General features: G+C 45.2%; 1 protein-coding gene across 7 annotated transcripts in view; it reads right to left on the bottom strand.

The window, feature by feature from the left end:
• Nucleotides 1-2,885: 2,885 nt before the first annotated feature.
• LOC117479649 (NACHT, LRR and PYD domains-containing protein 3-like) overlaps nt 2,886-19,700 on the bottom strand; it is a 28,388-nt gene continuing 11,573 nt past the window's right edge. For 2 of the 7 annotated variants that reach the window (XM_034126751.1, XM_034126752.1), the window contains exons 2-9: nt 15,902-16,025; nt 14,333-14,633; nt 11,054-12,836; nt 10,794-10,967; nt 10,258-10,431; nt 9,401-9,895; nt 3,795-3,841; nt 2,886-3,633 (exon numbers count right to left, since the gene is read on the bottom strand). In XM_034126751.1, coding sequence (XP_033982642.1) covers nt 3,059-3,633; nt 3,795-3,841; nt 9,401-9,895; nt 10,258-10,431; nt 10,794-10,967; nt 11,054-12,836; nt 14,333-14,624 — 3,540 coding nt within the window. In that variant the 5' untranslated portion in view covers nt 14,625-14,633; nt 15,902-16,025 and the 3' untranslated portion in view covers nt 2,886-3,058. Of the gene's footprint in view, nt 3,634-3,794; nt 3,842-9,400; nt 9,896-10,257; nt 10,432-10,793; nt 10,968-11,053; nt 12,837-14,332; nt 14,634-14,709; nt 14,714-14,828; nt 15,314-15,901; nt 16,026-19,700 lie in introns of those variants that run through there. The other 5 variants (XM_034126754.1, XM_034126756.1, XM_034126750.1 and 2 more) reach the window with 5 other exon arrangements.

The following is a 19,700-nucleotide window of genomic DNA, read 5'->3' as shown; positions in this document are numbered from 1 at the left end:
AGGAGTAATCAAGGAGACGCCCAACACACCCAGATTATTAGCCGCAGCCGCCATCTGTGAACCGAGCCTGAACATTTTATCCAAATATTCCAAGGCTTCCCGGTCCCGCGGCAGCGGGGGCAGAGGTTTCTTCCCCTCCGCCCAACCAGCTGATCGTGGCAACAGATGGGCCACCAGGCTCTCGTCGAGGGGGGGCACGCCAGAATACACCGTGTCTGATCGGCCCTGCACCCTGATAATGCCCGACATGGATGCTATGGCGGCCTTCGTCCTCAATGGACGCCGCCATGTCGCCTCCACACACTGCCAGATGTCTGGCAACGGGGGCGAGACGAAAGCCGGCTGTGCCGGAAGCACCAGGCCGTAAAACCCCTGCCTAAGGCGGCTTACAGGCCTCGGTGGCAGCGGTGGGGGGAGCGGTAAGCCTACACGCTCCGCTGCCTGGGTCATCACCGCTGGGAAGTCCAGTCGCGCAGACCTGAGTGCTGGGCCCTCCTGGCTGTCGGACCCGGGGGTGTCGGACAAGGAGATGTCGTCATCCTCCTCCGCGAAGTCGACCACTCGGTCCCTCGGAAGGACGAATTCAAACGGCACGTCCTCCAGGTCGTCCATGTCCACCACCTCGAGGTCCACATCCTCTTCCTCTCCGCGCACCTGCGGGCCGAACTTCCTCGAGAAGTGCTCCGCACGATGCCGGCGGTTTAGCATCAGGATCGAGCAGCAGGAAACACAGGCCGGTGTCTGGCCCGCTCCCTGCTCAGCATGATCCTGTCCCAGGCACTGGAAACACTGACGATGCGGGTCTGCTCCCGCAATCAGTCCAGGGCACGACAGGCAACTACGATGCTCCAGGAGTGGCTCCATTTTCACAATATCTCTCTCTTTCTCTACTTCCTTTCTCCCACTTGTACGTCTCGGACTCAGTGCTAGGTTACCACCTCCGCTCGCTGAAGAGTAAAGGATGGTGGTCAGGAGGCGAGGCCTCCTTTTATAGGGAAGTGAGATGCGCACGCATTCAGGTAGGCCCGCCCCGGGGCCGGCTACGTCTATAGAAATCTCAGTAGGTGAATGCTTGCATGATAAGGTAGTACCCATAGAGTCCAGTAGAGGGCGGAGCCTGTGAGAGATATAACTTATTTATATTGAGTTTGATTACTCTGAATCAAAAGTAACCCTTGAAATGTGTTTAAACAGAAACCTGTGTTACAGTGGAAAGCCTATATCCTATACAGCCTAATACAAAGGCCAATACTATAGGTATACAGGTATTTGTATACAATGCTGCTTACATGGTTGTTAGAAAAATTAAAATGTATAATACACAATATTCAGACACAAAATATACACAGCTTATATTATAAGATTTGCTGCATTGCCAATACATTCTTTTCTAAAGCTGTCTGCTATTTTTCCATGTGCTAACTTCCAATATTTTCGTGGGAAGTATCAGAATAACATTTCTTGAAAAGAGAGGTTTCACTTAATGGTGATAGTTTTCTTTGTGATGCAGTTGATGAAAGTATAATCTTAAATAAGAAGCCTCGTTTATATAAAAATATTCTCGAAAATATGTTATGATCATTAGACATGATTTTACTGTTTAGATGCCAAAACAAAGCTACAAAGGCTACCTGGAGCCTTGCAACAGCTTTAAAATACCTAGAACCACACATAGAACTAATATTCAAGAGGCAGTAATTGAGGTATCCCTGGAATATGTATGGCATGATTATAAAAAGGCTAACATTTTAAATTGTGTTGTTTCTTATTTACCCGTTTAGACCCAATGACAGCAGTGTTTTTATTGTCCTCAAATAATCGAAACGTAATGCTATTACAATATGTATGATTCATTATCGAATATTAGAGTTAATAATCATGTTGTTTTGACGGCAGAGCCTGCAACACTCTGATGATACACAGAGACTTAATCAGAATAGTTTTGAAAACATTTCTCCCAGCAAAGTGATCAGAGGCTGAAAACGCTCTCTGAATTATGGATTTCATTTACCGGTCCTTATAACAGTCACTACTAGTTATTTATAAATGTTTACATGGACTGCCCCCCCTCCCCCCTTAGGGGAATTCATCCACAAAAAACTTTAAAGAGACTAAACACATCATTTGACCTTTTGAAATCTTGGGCTGCTGAAGTACCTATTGTTAATACCGCTGAAAATGCACTTATATAGTGTTCAAAAACTTTTCATACCTAGGTTATGGCTATTGACAAATGAACTTCTACTTCTCTGAGCTGTTGAACAAATATCAGTCTTTCTTCAGCAAATGGTGCTTGTTTATTTAGTTGCACATGTGGACCTTAGGTCAAATTATAGATTATTTTATATTGGGGGTGGTATTGTTGGTACTGACTGGATATTTTTGACAGACCGGTTAGTTTTAGACCTTATAAAAGAGTTGCTCTGATGTCCTTAGAGAAAAAAAGTCAGCCCCCGAAAAATGTATTTAAGTGAAATGCTAAGATCCTTAACCACCCTTATCATAACTACCAAATACCAATATTCATTCATTATCAGAATTTTAACTCTTTAAATGTTTGTTTACGTAATGCCATTGCTTGTGGGGTGTTTTTTCTTTATGGAATAGATCAATGATTCTCAAAAACAGGATGCATTTGTATTTGTAAAGACACCAGTAAAACTGCATTTATTAGAGCAAACATGAAAAATAGCTATATATGGTCGAAAATAGTAAAAAGCTACATTTTGAAGTCAATGTCATAATTATTTTATGCTGCAAGATAGAGAGGAGGAGGAGGAGGAGAGGAGGAGGATGAGGAGGAGGAGAGGGGAGGAGGAGCAGGAGGAGAGGAGGAGAGGAGAGGAGAGGAGGAGGAGGAGAGGAGGAGGAACAGGTTGACGCTGCTTGTTCTAAATCTTTATTGAACGTATCGATCACTACAGTCTTCAGGATCAGCTTTAATACGTTGCTTCAAGAAAACTTTATTACAGACACAATCAGTGAGACACACGGTAACCAATGAGAAGCCTCCATTTAAAACACCAACATGTGACCCAGGACAGGAAGTGGACTCCTCCTACAGAGGACACAGAGGACACAGAGACACTGAGGAGTCAGGCCAGACCCCAAACCCAGCGTAGAGAGGTTCAGTGAATGTGGCTCTGAAGGTGTGGAGGAGGATCAGTGAGGAGGAGACTCTGTAGAAGGAGAGAGAGCCAGCAGCATGATCCAGATACACTGCTACTCTACGAGAGGAGAAGGAGGAGGAGGAGGAGGAGGAGGACGAGGAGGAGGAGGAGGAGGAGGAGGAGATGTGTGTTTTTCTCTTATTGTGCCAGACAGTGTAACCTCCATCAGAGCACTGCAGACTCCAGGACTGATCATTCCATCCAAACGCACATTCCTCTCCCTCTCCTTTCTTCCAGATTCCTCTGTAAGTCACTGATATCTCAACCTCTCCTCTCCTCTCGACCTCCCAGTAACAGCGACCAGTCAGAGCTTCTCTGCACATCAGCTGAGCCCAGCCATCAAACCTCTCTGGATGATCAGGATATGGCTGCCTCTCCTCCACATATGTCACCTTCCTGTTGTCCTCAGACAGTTTGAGGAACCTGTATGCTGTGTTTGAGTCCAGGGTGAGTTCACAGGAATCTGAGGAGAGACACAGACAGCAGTTTATCACCAGACTCACCTGAAGGCTTTCCTCTCTGTCAGTGATCTTTCTATAAAGCTTCAAGAGGTCATGTTCTAATGAATAAATAGCACCTCCATCATCTGTGTCTCTAGAGAGAAGCTGACTGATCCACACTTACACTTCCTCAGACCTGCTCTCAACCACTGCTCTCCACCATGGTCCAGCCTGGAGGAAGAAACACATGTGAGAAACAGAACAGCGTATTGTTAGAATAAAGTATTTATCAATGTTCATCATAATAATAATAAATCCTATGTGTCCGAAGGGAGCAGGAGGGAGCAGATGCTTATTGATCCCCCTTACTTCCTGCTGATCAATGATTATCCTTTCAATCATCTCTGAAAGTTATTCCTACTTACATATTTACATTTATACATTTACAATAATTTCTCCTCTTCAATCTCCTTTCTTCATTCTCATACTTTCCCAAAGAAGTGTTTCTGTGCATCCTTCAAAGTGAATGCTATGTGTGCTTTGTTTGAACTCCTGCTCCAAGCCGCTCCATGAAACCCCCCCCCCCACAGATTGTTCTGCTCTTCTCAGAGTTCTTCTGACCTTGAGTTGTTTCAGATGTAGATCTCCTCTCAGATGATACCCCCCCTCTCTGTCTATGAACAACGTCTGTAGTGTCCTAGGAAGTAGATTATCTCTTGCTCTGTACATGATGCAGTTTGAAATGTAACCAGATCAGTAAACTTCAGTGTGTGTGACTTCAAGAATAATGAATGAGTGAGTTCAAGATATCCAACATTATTGATTACTCTTATAGCCCTTTTTTGTAATGTGCATAACGGCTGCAGGTTGGTTTTGTGTTTCCCCAGATCTCCACACAGTAACACAGACATGGAGATATGAGTGTATCACACAGAGTATATCATGATGTGATATGAGTGTATCCCACAGAGTATATCATGATGTGATATGAGTGTATCACACAGAGTATATCATGATGTGATATGAGTGTATCGCAGAGTATATCATGATGTGATATGAGTGTATCACACAGAGTATATCATGATGTGATATGAGTGTATCACACAGAGTATATCATGATGTGATATGAGTGTATCACAGAGTATATCATGATGTGATATGAGTGTATCGCAGAGTATATCATGATGTGATATGAGTGTATCACACAGAGTATATCATGTGTACTCCAGAATGTCTTGCTTTCCCCAATAGTGCGATAGTCTCAGCCAGTTTAGCTTTGACATGATGGATATGAGGTTTCCAGCAGATGTTGTGCTCTAACACCAAGGAACTTGTTTACATATACTCTTTCTATGTTTATGTTGTCTAGGATTAACCTGAGGATTTGTTTGATGTTTTCCAAAGAGCATAATCTTTGTTCTGCTTATATTTAATGATCATTTGTTCTCATCAAACCAATGTTTAACTTGAATCATGTCTGCTGTTATTGCCTCCATTAGCTGTTTCAAACTGTCACTAGAACAAAACATATTAGTATCATCTGCAAATACAATACATGTCAATATATTTGATACTCTGCAGATATGGTTGATGTATATGATGAACAGCTTTGGACCCAACACAGACCCCTGAGGTACTCCACAAGTTATGTTCAAGTCTTCTGATTTATGTTCACCTATTTAACAAAGTGTTGTCTGTGGCTTCAATAATCTCTCAGCCAGTCTACTCCCACCCTCTGATGCCATACCTTTCCAGTGTTGTCATTAACATGTTGGGATCTATGGTGTCACATGCTTTCTGTAGCTCTATCAATATTCCCACTGCTTGTTTTTTATTGTCCAAGCAGTTTGCTATTTCCTCACTTAATCCCATTAGTGCCGTACATGTTGATCTGTCTTTCCTGAATCCATATCGACTGTCGTCCAACAGCTGATGTGTTTCCATGAACCTGTCAAGTCTTTTTGTAAAACCCTTTTCAAGGATGAAAGTGGGAGAGCAAAGAAACATGTGATGTGTGTCACGGTGTCTTTTTTCGACTGCTCTGAGGAACAAAGAGCTATTGTTTTCATTCCAGAGGTCTGTATCTTCCCCTTTAGTTGTTTCTACGCTTTTCATTCTTTCTGCAGATCTGGCCCCACATTTACAAAGAGTTGGTTCAAACCATGAACCACATCTTCTGTGTTATTGATAACATTATCTTTGTCAACAAGAAACTCAGGGTAACCTGTACTCTTTGCTCCATTTCTAACGATACTATTTAATACCTTCCATAAACCTTTCATTCTGAGTACTGTCTAGTATTTTATTATAGTATTCTTTCTTACATATTCTCATAATATTGGTTCATTTATTCTTATATCTTTTATATTTATTTTCTGCTTCTGAACTTCTATATTTGATGAGTTGTCTATAAAGTGTATTTTTCCTTTTGCAGGCATTGTTTAGGCCATCAGTGATCCATGCACGGTGACTTTGTTTGTGTCTCTCTGCATTGTTTAGGCCATCAGTGATCCATGCACGGTGACTTTGTTTGTGTCTCTCTCTGCATTGTTTAGGCCATCAGTGATCCATGCACTGTGACTTTGTTTGTGTCTCTCTGCATTGTTTAGGCCATCAGTGATCCATGCACGGTGACTTTGTTTGTGTCTCTCTCTGCATTGTTTAGGCCATCAGTGATCCATGCACAGTGACTTTGTTTGTGTCTCTCTGCATTGTTTAGGCCATCAGTGATCCATGCACGGTGACTTTGTTTGTGTCTCTCTGCATTGTTTAGGCCATCAGTGATCCATGCACGGTGACTTTGTTTGTGTCTCTCTCTGCATTGTTTAAGCCATCAGTGATCCATGCACAGTGACTTTGTTTGTGTCTCTCTCTGCATTGTTTAGGCCATCAGTGATCCATGCACGGTGACTTTGTTTGTGTCTCTCTGCATTGTTTAGGTCATCAGTGATCCATGCACGGTGACTTTGTTTGTGTCTCTCTGCATTGTTTAGGTCATCAGTGATCCATGCACTGTGACTTTGTTTGTGTCTCTCTGCATTGTTGAGGCCATCAGTGATCCATGCACTGTGACTTTGTTTGTGTCTCTCTCTGCATTGTTTAGGCCATCAGTGATCCATGCACGGTGACTTTGTTTGTCTCTCTCTGCATTGTTTCACAGGACACTTTTTGTCACAAAGTGATTTCAAAATGTTTAGAAATTCCTCATAGGCCTTGTCCATATCGTCTCTCTCATATACTACCCTCCAATTGTGATTAAAGTATTCTTTAATGCATTTATGTTTTCTTCAGTTCTCAATCTTTTGTATTTGAAATGGCTGGAGACTTTAGGTTTCTTATAACTGCAGTGATAGACAATAAGAACAGATAAATGATCACTGATGTCACTATATAGTAGTCCCTACTGTATTGTTCTCCATAATGTTTGTGAATATGTTGTCTATTCATGTAGCAGAGAAGTGATTCTACTAGGTCTGGTGATTTTAGGATACAAACCCATACTGTACAATTCATTGATGAAGTCTTCTTAAGTCTTTAACCCTAACCCCTAAGATAAACATCATGTTTTGTAATGATTTAGTAAACATGTTTCTATCCTATCTGTAAATGTGTCAATACAGGTTCCAGGATCTCTGTATATACAGCTCACAATAACATGTTTAGACCTTTCCATGCACATTTCTACTGTAACACATTCAAACAAATCATCAACTGCTGTTGTTATGCTCTCCACCACATTCTAGTTCATTCCTTTATCCACATAGATTGCCACACCCCCTCCACTCTTATTCCTTCTGTTTGTATAATTCAGTTCATAGCCATCCATCTCAAAGTCCACACCTTTCTCAGCACTGATCCAGGTCTCTGATATTGCTATAATGTTGAATGGGTTCTTAAACTGACTTAGATATTCTTTAATGTTGAGGAAGGCATCTAGGCTTCTGCAATTGAAGTGGATCATTGATATGTTCTCTTATGATTGACACGTTATATTGAATTGCTCTTCTGTGAAATAGTTGCAGCTGTTGTTGATATTGTTCAGTAAGTTGTTTTCCGGATCAATGTCATTTTCCATGTCCTGTGTGTTATGCTCTGTATATGCAAACGTTTATAGTCTTGATAGAGAGATGTGTTTATTATCTGGAATGGTCATGGTAGTGTTTTATTTCTGTGACCTTGTCTGATTTGTTTCATTGATATGTTTCCAGTTCCTCCAGGTCCCTGATGATGAACACTTTGTTCTGGGGATCCGTGAAGCTTGATGGAGATGTTGCACTTTGCAGTCCATGTTGATGTATTTTTCGCTGTTTTCTCAGGAATCGGGCCTTTCTGGCGATCTCAGCATTTCTTTTAGTGAGGTGTTCATTCATATATACATCCGAGCCCTTAAGCCGTCTTCCCTGTTTCAGAAGTTCAGTTTTCTGTTTTCTGTTGGCAAACCTTATTATTATTGCCGGTTTATCTGTTTTATTTCTGTGTGGTAGCGGGTGACAGGCCTCGATGTTGTCGCTGTCAATCTCTATTCCCTTGGAGTTGAGGAAGGCCTTCACCTGTAGCTCCACAGATGCAGCATCCTCCTCACTTGTGTCCCCTCCGGTCATCCTCATCGCCGCCTGGGCGTATGAGCAGGGTTTCGTCTCCAGTCCAGTGATTATGATGTTGTGGATTCGGGTGTATTGCTCCAGCTCATCCACCCGATTTTCCAGCAAGAATATCCTTTTTTCCTTTTTGGAGTTTTGTAGCCTCAGGGCTTTAACTTCCTCCACCAGGCTCATAATGTTATCTGTTGCTGTCTTACAACAGATACCTCCTCCGTCAACATGTCTAACGATCGTTTAATGTCGTCAACCTCCTCAGCATGCGGAGGAATCTTTTTTGGTGGCATTGCGTTTTGTTTAGGATTATTATATAACGGAGAGAAAGAGGAAATGAGTGTTTCCGTCTCTCTGCGGAAACACTCATTTCACTTGTTGTGAGACAGACTACTTTCACTTCCAGGTCTGTGTTAAGAACAAAGCTCAAAGCTCATAATGTGCAGAAAACCAAAACTGTGGTCCAAACAGTAGCAATCCTTGTTGTATGTGCTTTCCTGCTAAACACCAAAGAAGCACATGCATTCCTCCTGACCAAGACAACGTGCACATATGAAGCTGATTCAACAAAATCCCTTCTTTGCCACTTCCTCGGCTAGCTTGAGCCCTCAGTTTACCGGGTCACTCATTAAAGCACTTCATGACTGACAACGTGGCGAATATAATGTAGTCAAACTCATCAATTTTTACAGATTCGCAGATTTTGATGCTTTGCGTCCGAGTCAGCTGGGATAGATCGCCGAGATGCCGACTGGCAGAGACACTGGCTGCCGAAAACAAACAAAACCGAACCAACCTCCCCAAGTTTAACGAAACAAAAAACAGACAAACAAACAACTAAGTGAAACAATTAATAAGCACAAAAATAACCTACGTCAAATGAACGCATATTAAAGAGTCCGGATCGTCCCTCTGGGAATCTAAAATGTCAAACAGAATCTCATCTCAACATATTTAGCAGTTGGTGAGATATCTCAGTCAGAACCAAATTCATAAACTGACCATCATTATCCTCCTTAGAGCCAGGAAACCAGTGGTTCTGATGTTTGGACTGAATGGCTGTTTCCATGTAATAAGACTTGAAGGTTAACTCACTGCAGTGAACATAATCAAGGGAAATGAGACGTCTTTCATGATGGAAGACCAGAGATGAAGGAGATGAAATTAGAAAAATAGGAGGAAGTCAGTCTGTCCATACCTGAGAGTGTCCAGTCTCCAGAGTGGATCCTCCCGTCCAGCAGACAGCAGCTTCTCTCCTGAGTCTCCTGGATGATTGTAGCTCAGGTCCAGCTCTCTCAGATGGGAGGGGTTGGAGCTCAGAGCTGAAGCCAGAGAAACACAGCCTTCCTCTGTGACCAGACAGCCGGACAGACTGGAATCAGGGAATACAGTAAACTCAGTGTTCTTAAAAGTCACGTCAGCAGGAACATCATACAGAGGTGGACCATCTTCATCAACATGAACAAAAAGCTGGATGAAAATAATTGAACTGCTTGAAAATAAAAAGCTGAACTCTGACCTGAGAGTCTCCAGTTCACAGTGTGGACTCTCCAGTCCATCAGACAGCAGCTTCACTCCTGAATCCTTCAGGTCGTTGTTACTCAGGTCCAAATCTCTCAGACTAGAGGACTGGGAGCTGAGGACTGAGGACAGAGCTTCACAGCTTCTCTCCGACAGGTTACAGCCAGTTAACCTTGAAAGAAATTAATAAATATGACAACATTCCTTTAATATTAAATGTGATTGAGCGTAAGGTTTCAACATACAATCTTTTCTAGTTCCTTTGTCAAATGATACCATCTGTTTGTCTGTGCATGTTTGTGTTTGTCAATCAGTCAGATACATTGAGATGTAGATAAGTGACGCCATCTGTCTTCAAATATAATCAGATTGTTATCATGGTTTTGTGGTTTATTGTTTTGAAGAAGAAAAATAAACAAAAAACCGAAGGAGAATCGAAATGTATTATTATTCTAATTTGATAAAACTGGAAATTAGTCGATAGAAATGGCTGAACAAAACCACTGACAGTTAACATATCAGCTGAACTCTGACCTGAGAGTCTTCAGTTCACAGTGTGGACTCTCCAGTCCATCAGATACCAGCTTCACTCCTGAATCCTTCAGGTCGTTGTTACTCAGGTCCAGCTCTCTCAGACTAGAGGACTGGGAGCTGAGGACTGAGGACAGAGCTTCACAGCTTCTCTCTGACAGGTTGCAGCCAGTTAACCTTGAAAGAAATTAATACATGACAACATTCCTTTAATATTAAATGTGATTGAGCGCAAAGTTTCAACATACAATCTTTTCTAGTTCTTTTGTCAAATGATACCATCTGTTTGTCTGTGCATGTTTGGGTTGGTCAATCAGTCAGATACATTGAGATGAAGATAAGTGATGCCATCCGTCATAAAATATAATAAGATTGTTATCATGGTTTTGTGGTTTATTGTTTTGAAGAAGAAAAATAAACAACAAACCGAAGGAGAATCGAAATGTATTATTATTCTAATTTGATAAAACTGGAAATGAGTCGATATAAATGGCTGAACAAAACCACTCTGACAGTTAACATATTGTCTGAATACTGACCTGAGAGTCTCCAGAGTACAGTGCGGACTCTCCAGTCCATCAGACAGCTTCTTCACTCCTGAACCCCGCAGCTTGTTGTTACTCAGGTCCAGATCTCTCAGACTAGAGGACTGGGAGCTGAGGACTGAGGACAGAGCTTCACAGCTTCTCTCTGACAGGTTGCAGCCACTCAGCCTGGGGAAAGATCAGCAGAGAACACAAAGAGTTTTATTCTCATGTCTCAACCTGTTCCTAGTTAATGTAGTTTGATCTCCACTTACAGAGCTTTCCTGGAGGCTGTGACCACTGGCAGCAGCCTCAGAAGAGCCTCCTCTGAAGCTGAGTATTTCTGCAGGTCAAACTCTTCCAGATCTTCTTCTGATGACAGTAAGATGAATACCAGAGCTGACCACTGAGCAGGAGACAGATTATCTGTGGAGAGACTTCCTGATCTCAGGGACTGTTGGATCTCCTCCACTAGAGAACCATCATTCAGTTCATTCAGACAGTGGAACAGGTTGATGCTTCTCTCCGGAGATGGATTCTTTCTTATCTTTTTCTTTATGTATTTCACTGTTTTCTGGTTGATCTCTGAGCTACTTCCTGTCTGCGTCACCAGGCCTCGTAGGAGTTTCTGATTGGTCTGCAGTGAAAGACCCAGGAGGAAGCGGAGGAACAAGTCCAGGTGTCCGTTTGGACTCTGTAAGGCCTTGTCCACAGCACTCTGGTAGAGATCTGTTAGTTTAGGTTTGGATATAAAGACTTTAGGCAGCCAGGAGTTTGTTGGTTCTTCTTTCAGCAGGTTGACTCCAGAGTTGATGAAGGTCAGATGGACATGAAGAGCAGCCAGAAACTCCTGAACGCTCAGATGGACGAAGCAGAACACTGTGTTCTTGTACGTTCCTCTCTCCTCTCTAAAGACATGTGTGAACACTCCTGAGTACACTGAGGCTGCTCTGATATCGATGCCACACTCTCTCAGGTCGGACTCATAGAAGATCAGGTTGCATTTCTGCAGCTGCTCAAAAGCCAGTTTTCCCAGAGACTCCATCATCTTCATCCTGCTCTCTGGACTCCTGTGTGGATCTGTCTCAGCTCCTCCATCATACTTGACGTTCACTTTGGATTGAATCACCAGGAAGTGGATGTACATCTCAGTCAGGGTCTTGGGCAGCTCTCCTCTCTCAGTTTTCAACATGTCCTCCAGAATTGAAGCAGAGATCCAGCAGAAGATTGGGATGTGGCACATGATGTGGAGGCTTCGTGAGGTCTTGATGTGGGAGATGATGGTGCCGGCCGGCTCCTTATCTCTGAATCTCTTCCTGAAGTACTCCTCCTTCTGTGGGTCAGTGAACCCTCGGACCTCTGTCATCATGTCCACAAACTCAGTGATCTGATAGGCTGCTGCAGGTCGTGTGGTTATCCAGAGGCGAGCAGAAGGAAGCAGCTTCCCCCTGATGAGGTTTGTCAGCAGCCGATCCACTGAGGTGGACTCTGTGACATCAGTCAGGATGTCAGTGTTGAGGAAGTCCAGAGGAAGTCGACACTCATCCAGACCGTCAAAGATGAACACAACCGGGAACTGATCAAACATGCAGATTCCTGCCTCTCTGGTTTCAGTGAAGAAGTGATGAACAAGTTCCACCAAGCTGTACTTGTTCTCTCTCACCACATTCAGCTCTCTGAAGGTGAATGGAAATATGAACTGGATGTCCTGGTTGGCTTTGCCTTCAGCCCAGTCCAGAGTGAACTTCTGTGTTAAGACTGTTTTCCCAATGCCAGCCACACCCTTTGTCATCACTGCTCTGATTGGTTTACCTCTTTCAGGTGAGGCTTTAAAGAGGTCTTCTTGTCTGATGGGTGTTTCTGGTCTGTCTGGTTTCCTGGATGCTTGTTCGATCTGTCTGATCTCATGTTCCTTGTTGACCTCTGTGGTGTCTCCCCTGGTGATGTAGATCTCCGTGTAGATTTTATGTAGGGATTCTGATTTTTCCATAAATTTGATATTTTCATATGTTTTCTTCAGGTTTGATTTGAGTTCACCTTGGCACTTAGTGAGAATATCTGAATGAATAAGAAAGACATTTACACGAAAGACACATCAAAATATTTCCTTCTAATTGGACCCATTTCTGACAAAATAGCAGGTTATTTTCCTTATATCAAGTCACTGGATCGTGTTGCATAATTATCTGTACATTGTCCAGTATAAGTTCCACCCCACAGAGAACCATCAGTTTTCCCACAGAGAACCATGGCCCTAAACCTGACTGACTCTTATTCCTGCTGCTGGGAGATGAGGCATGATACCAGCAGATCCCAACACCCACTGAGGGTGTGGACACAGCTCTCTCTCCAGTTATACAGGAAGTGGATGGCTCTTACTGTGTCGCAGTATACTCCTGCAGTAGCCTACCATCTACAAGACACCCTGGGGGGTCACAGTAATAACCCGTCCCTTCCTCCCCAAGTCATGTTGGACGGCAAATGATACCTCCTTCCACCTGTAGGGGGCTGGGCCGTTAGTAATGACTAGGACAGAATCTGCAGTGAGCAATCCCAGTGAGGCTGAGCAATGTGCTCCTCTGATGTTTAGAGCTTACCCTACAGTCCCCTTTAAAGCATGGACAATGACACTGTCTGCCTCCATGCAACATTGAACAGGAATTTAAATCACAACTGTCCAATCCTATATCAGGACAAACCTCCACAGTGTGTCCCTGTGGCCCCTTCTGACCACCTGAGCAACAACAGCTGTTCTCCAAGCCCTCAGCTCTGCCTCCTGAACTCAGTGTGCATCAGTCCCATTCAACATCCTGAGACTGAGTCAGCAGCTAACCTACACTGTGGAAAACAGCCGTGGTTTATCCATGACTCCCCCTCCTGAGATATCTGACAGTTCAGCAGGACAAACCTCATTCCTAACAGAATTGGCCGTTTTCTGGGAAAACGTAGCACTCAAGGACTCACTGCCATTTCAGAGCCCACTGATGACTTTCTGGTCATTCCTCTGATCCATCCCCTCCCCAACACTGGCTTTTAGCATCACCCACTTGTATTACATATCTCCAATGTCCCACCAGGAGTAACTCGTTGATATAGCATTGGTGGTTCAGTGGTAGAATTCTCCTTCTTAATAAGATTGGCTGGCGCATCATAATGACGTTGGATAGTGTCAGTGCGGTCGGATTCTCAAAGCACAGCAGTCTCTTTCCCTAAGTCCTATCATTAACCCCAAGATGTTTCACAAATGTTAAGGAATTGTGGTTAGGAAGAGACGAAAGGCGATATATTTTGGAAGGTAATTGGATTCCTAAAATGCTGATCTATAAAGGTTCTACTACCCCTCACCTGGAACCAACAGGGTGACCCTGCCAGAAACTAGTGACCCTGACCTCTCTGCTTTCAGGGGTACCTCAGCCCCAACACCATGTGGAGGTGATGGTTCTCTGAGGGGTATATCAGGAGTCTAAAAACATGATGCATGGCTGTGAAAAATTAAAAAAAATTATATTTATATATATAGCTATATTTTGGTAAACTCTTTTTTAAAGACCTACCTTTAGGGTCTGATGAGGATTCTGATGAGGATTCTGATGAGGATTCTGATAATGCCTCTAATAGATCATTCCTCGGGATCTCCTTCAAAACTTCTCTGGTCACTTCAATGTCGTGTTTGCCGTAGTGCGTACGCATCAGATCCACTGTTTCCATCCGGTTTGCTTTCTCTAGTTCACTCGTTGGGATTCCTGGGAATTCTAGAACCTTCTTCTCCAGGTGCCACTTGAATTCTTCAAATTCCTCTTCCTTCAAATCTTTTAAAGTTTTTAATAGGACTTTATGTGTCTCCATCTTTTCTACCTGCAGAGCAAAGATACCAAGAAAGAAAATATTTATCTTACAGAACTATATGTTCTTATTTTGTACTTTTGAAAACCATAACAGGCCTTCGGGATCCAAAGAACAGCTGCCATGTGACTTTGAATGGTGTTACGACCCTGGGTCGTTATGTCATTTGTGTGCAGATATTTCTTCTTCCTCCTGTGTCTGTGTGGCTGCGTGTGAGTAAGCAGGTGGTGCCCGGTAGCTGATTGGCTGCCCTCGACAGGCTGATTGGTCCACCTGAGGAGACGGGAGCATTTAAGCTGCAGCCGTGCAGTTCCTCGGCCCTCTCTTTGACTCGACTTCTCCTACTCCCAACACTGTTGCGTATATATATATCTGTCCTGTTGTGCTGTGGGTGTACTTATACCGTACACCAGTCATTTTGCTTGTTTTGAAACCTCAGAAGTAGAAACTACTTTAACCTGTCCTTGTGGACACGCTTGAATTTGCCCAGGAGTGTGAAACCCTTTTCTTTTGGTTTATTCTCGTTTTCTCCTGTTTTTACGTCAGAGTAGGTAAGAAGCCTGTACGTTTATTTTTCTTATTTGTTAGGCAAGATTTATGTGTTCAAAGATTTGTTTGTTTTGTGGGTTGTTGCGCCTCCTTGTAAAAACTTTGGTAATTAAAATTACCAAACGGCTTTCTCTGTCTCGGTGTCCATGTTCTTGATAATGGGAAGAGTGGGGAGAGTGCACATTTTGTGCTGCGCCTAGGTTCCCTTAGACCTGGGCGTAACAATGGCTTCAATTCAGATGTCGACATTCAGGAAGTCAATCCTAAACTTGAAGACGGTCAGCACAGTGAGTTCTGTCTTTTCCTTTAATGTCTTGGTTTGGTAACCTGACTTTAAAGAGCAGAAACTGTCTCAGTCAGATCATAAAGTGGTCTAGCAGACTGATTGGTGAGACACAGCTAAACCTGGAGCCCCTGCTCATCAGACAGTTACAGAGGCTGTCTAACTCCATGTTCAATGAAGACTCCCACCCCCTGCAACCTGAGCTTCAGCTTCTTCCTTCGGGCCGGAGGTTAATCTCCCTAAAGGTGTAGAACCAAGAGGTTTAAAAACAGCTTTGTGGATGTTCTGGAGCCAGAGGGACTTTTTAAAGATGTGTCTGTTGTCTATATTGTATGAAGCATGTGTCACAATGGATACCTTTTCTTACTTCTGCAAACCAAGTTGACCTACTGGTACAAATAAGTACCATGAGAGAAATAAGAGAGTGACTCAGCCGGCGACCACACACCTGGTTCTGGTCTCTGGCAGTAAGCTGGTTACTGGACACAGAGCTGGGTCCAGGTCCAGGTCCAGGTCCAGGTCCAGGTCCAGGTCCAGGTCCAGGTCCAGCAGAATGAGGTCTTTGCTATGGGCTTGAACACAACACACAGAGCTTTGAGTGAATAATGAGTGCTGAGCTGTGACATGGAGAAGAGTGATGGACAGGTGGAGATGTCATGTTCCCCAGAGCTTTTAGAGGGGGGGGGGGGGCTTCCTCCTCTCTGTCCTCACACTGATCCATAGCAGAGCCCCCACCTTCACACAAACACAACAACATGCTCATTCATTACAACAAGCTTCACATCACAGGTAGCCCCTCCTCTCAGATATTCAGGAACCTTGTTGGAGCCTCAACAGGACCGGATCAGCCCAGAATGTTCCCCACAGCCCCAGAACCACACAGAAACCCAGTGTGTTGACCCCTAAATATGTGTTAGTGTGTCACAGTGTATCACAGATAATGTACAGCCCAGCCCCCCACAAAATATCCCACACAACTGAACTGCGCTCAGTAACCATTCAATAAAACTTCTTTGTTAGGTTTAGAAAAAACATAATTTTTTGGCGTAAAATATGTACGTTAATTACATGAAAGCAGTTACGGACTTTAATTAAAACGAGGTCTTTTGTGAACTGATAAGAAATGTGTTTTTGATATATCATTGAAAATAGGAAAAACAAGTTCCCTGATAACTAAGTTACAATGAGGTTCAAATCTAGGGGAAGAATATTTTTGAAGTTTGATATAATCTCCCATTTACTTTCTCCAATTGATCGCAAAGCCTAATTTGGTTAGGTGTGTGATCAATTGTGCTGTGCAACACATTGCCTGTTCCCGGGACCCAGCCATGACTATGAGGTCGTCTATGTAAAAGAAACTCTCATGCCCTGGGCGCGCAGCGGTTGAAGCGCTGTGGCCACACATTTGCTGAATGTGCGTGGGGATAGGGAGTAGCCGAACGGGAGTCTGTTGTACTCGTAGGCTATCCCTTGAAAGGCAAAACGCAGATATTTCCTGTGCTCTGGCACAATCTCCACATGAAAATATGCGTCTTTCAGGTCGATGGTGGTGAACCAATCGCCCGGCTGCACTAGCCCCATTAACTGTTTTATAGTTAACATGCGAAATTTCCTGCGGCAAATGTGAAGATTCAGGCTGCGCAAATCTAGAATAGGTCTGAATTCCCCTGTCTTCTTGGAAACCAGGAAGTACATGGAATAAAAACCCCTTTCTTTTTGCTGAGGATGCACCACAGACACTGCCTGTTTCTGTACCAAAGCCTGAATCTCTGTTGAGAGGAAACCCATCTCCTCTTGGGATGATAAAATTACCTCTCGCATGCCTCTGAATGGAGGTGGGACGCTGCAAAACTGGAGTGAATAACCCCGTTTCAGCGTCCTGTCCATCCACTCTGACAGTACACAGCTGAGTTTCCATTCCCCATAATATTGAGTTAATGGACAAGCCCTTAGCTGTGGGGCCGCAGCTATAAAGCTGTGATACTCTCTGGTGACCCGTTCCGCCGCAAAATCCCCCGTGAAAGGAAGATTTGCCCATGGAGGGTCGACACAGAAAGGGCCGATTTTTTATTGAGGTCCCTGAACACACCGTCGCGCGCTCTTGTGTGAGCGCGCGCTCCACCCTAACGCTGTTCTCATTACCATGGTAACCAGCATTAACCGGAGTTTTGTTGACGTATTGTGTTCACCTGAGGTCCCTGAACACACCATGGGCTCTTGAGAGAGCGCGAGCTCCGCCATAATGCAGCTCTTACCACTACGGTAAACTGTATTATTAGGAGCCTTTATTCTAGGCGTAGTGTGTTCCCTAACCATAATGCGCCGACTAGCAAGTCCCTGCACCCGCATAGCGCTACTATAGCACTTCCTGCGGTTTATCTCTCTCATCTGCGCATGCCCACTAGCTATCTCCTTTACAGGAGAAATAACCGGGGTAGCGAGTGGGGAATATGTACAGTCAACAATGTGTGTGAGTGCAGGATTGTGAAAACACATGACACTCAGACTTTGATACAGATCACCTTTTTCTTTATTAGTTTTCCTAATACAAGGGACCTGGGCATTGAACAGGGAGGAGGTGGGATTCACCCTAGCGTCCTGGGTGGAGAGACCCGATGAGACGCTTCCTCCCTCCGCCAGTCAGCTGCGTTTTGGCGGAGCTCCCCACCCGGCGGTTCTCTGCTGCTGCTGAGACTGCCGTGGCTGGGCAGCCCGCCCCCGTGAGTGCCGGTACGCTGGCCCCACGGGGCTGGTTGAAGAAGCGGAGGGTGCTACCGGCACGGGACTTTCGTACCGGCGTCTCTCCCTCCGTCTCACCGTTGCACTGCGCTCCGCCGCCCGCGGAGGACGCTGTGACACCTGGGGAGAAGCTAGCGGCAACATGCGGCTAAGCTGCAGCCTCTCTTCCTCCAGACGGCTGAAACGCTGGGTGGCCACTGTGGCTAAGGACATCACTCGCCCAGCTGCGGTGGCCACTCCATGGATCAGATTATTCATCTGACCTATGCAGCGGTCCGAATAATCCTCCCCGTCCTGAGACGGGAGAGCGGGGGCGTCTGCTCGAGGAGTAATCAAGGAGACGCCCAACACACCCAGATTATTCGCCGCAGCCGCCATCTGTGAACCGAGCCTGAATATTTTATCCAAATATTCTAAGGCTTCCCGGTCCCACGGCAGCGGGGGCAGAGGTTTCTTCCCCTCCGCCCAACCAGCTGATCGTGGCAACAGATGGGCCGCCAGGCTCTCGTCGAGGGGGGGCACGCCAGCACACACCGTGTCTGATCGGCCCTGCACCCTGATAATGCCCGACATGGATGCTATGGCGGCCTTCGTCCTCAATGGACGCCGCCATGTCGCCTCCACACACTGCCAGATGTCTGGCAACGGGGGCGAGACGAAAGCCGACTGTGCCGGAAGCACCGGGCCGTAAAACCCCTGCCTAAGGCGGCTTACAGGCCTCGGTGGCAGCGGTGGGGGGAGCGGTAAGCCTACACGCTCTGCTGCCTGGGTCATCACCGCTGGGAAGTCCAGTCGCGCAGACCTGAGTGCTGGGCCCTCCTGGCTGTCGGACCCGGGGGTGTCGGACAAGGAGATGTCGTCATCCTCCGTGAAGTCGACCACGCGGTCCCTCGGAAGGACGAACTCAAACGGCACGTCCTCCAGGTCGTCCATTTCCACCACCTCGAGGTCCACATCCTCTTCCTCTCCGTGCACCTGCGGGCCGAACTTCCTCGAGAAGTACTCCGCACGATGCCGGCGGTTTAGCATCGGGATCGAGCAGCAGGAAACACAGGCCGGTGTCTGGCCTGCTCCCTGCTCAGCGTGATCCTGTCCCAGGCACTGAAAACATTGGCGATGCGGGTCTGCTCCCGCAATCAGTCCAGGGCACGACGGGCAACTGCGATGCTCCAGGAGTGGCTCCATTTTCAACAATATCTCTCTCTACTTCCTTTCTCCCACTTGTACGTCTCGGACTCAGTGCTAGGTTACCACCTCCGCTCGCTGAAGAGTAAAGGATAGCGGTCAGGAGGCGAGGCCTCCTTTTATACGGAAGTGAGATGCGCACGCATTCAGGTAAGCCCGCCCCGGGGCCGGCTACGTCTATAGAAATCTCAGTAGGTGAATGCTTGCATGATAAGGTAGTACCCATAGAGTCCAGTAGAGGGCGGAGCCTGTGAGAGATATAACACTGACAACAGTACATGGAGATCTTTCTAAACCAATTCTGCTTTCACTCAGGGAGAAAC

This window comes from Trematomus bernacchii, unplaced genomic scaffold (assembly GCF_902827165.1).
Source record: "Trematomus bernacchii unplaced genomic scaffold, fTreBer1.1, whole genome shotgun sequence".
Taxonomy (NCBI): Eukaryota; Metazoa; Chordata; class Actinopteri; order Perciformes; family Nototheniidae; genus Trematomus; species Trematomus bernacchii.
Note: the sequence above shows the minus strand (reverse complement) of the source record. Positions and strands in the feature narration are given on the sequence as shown.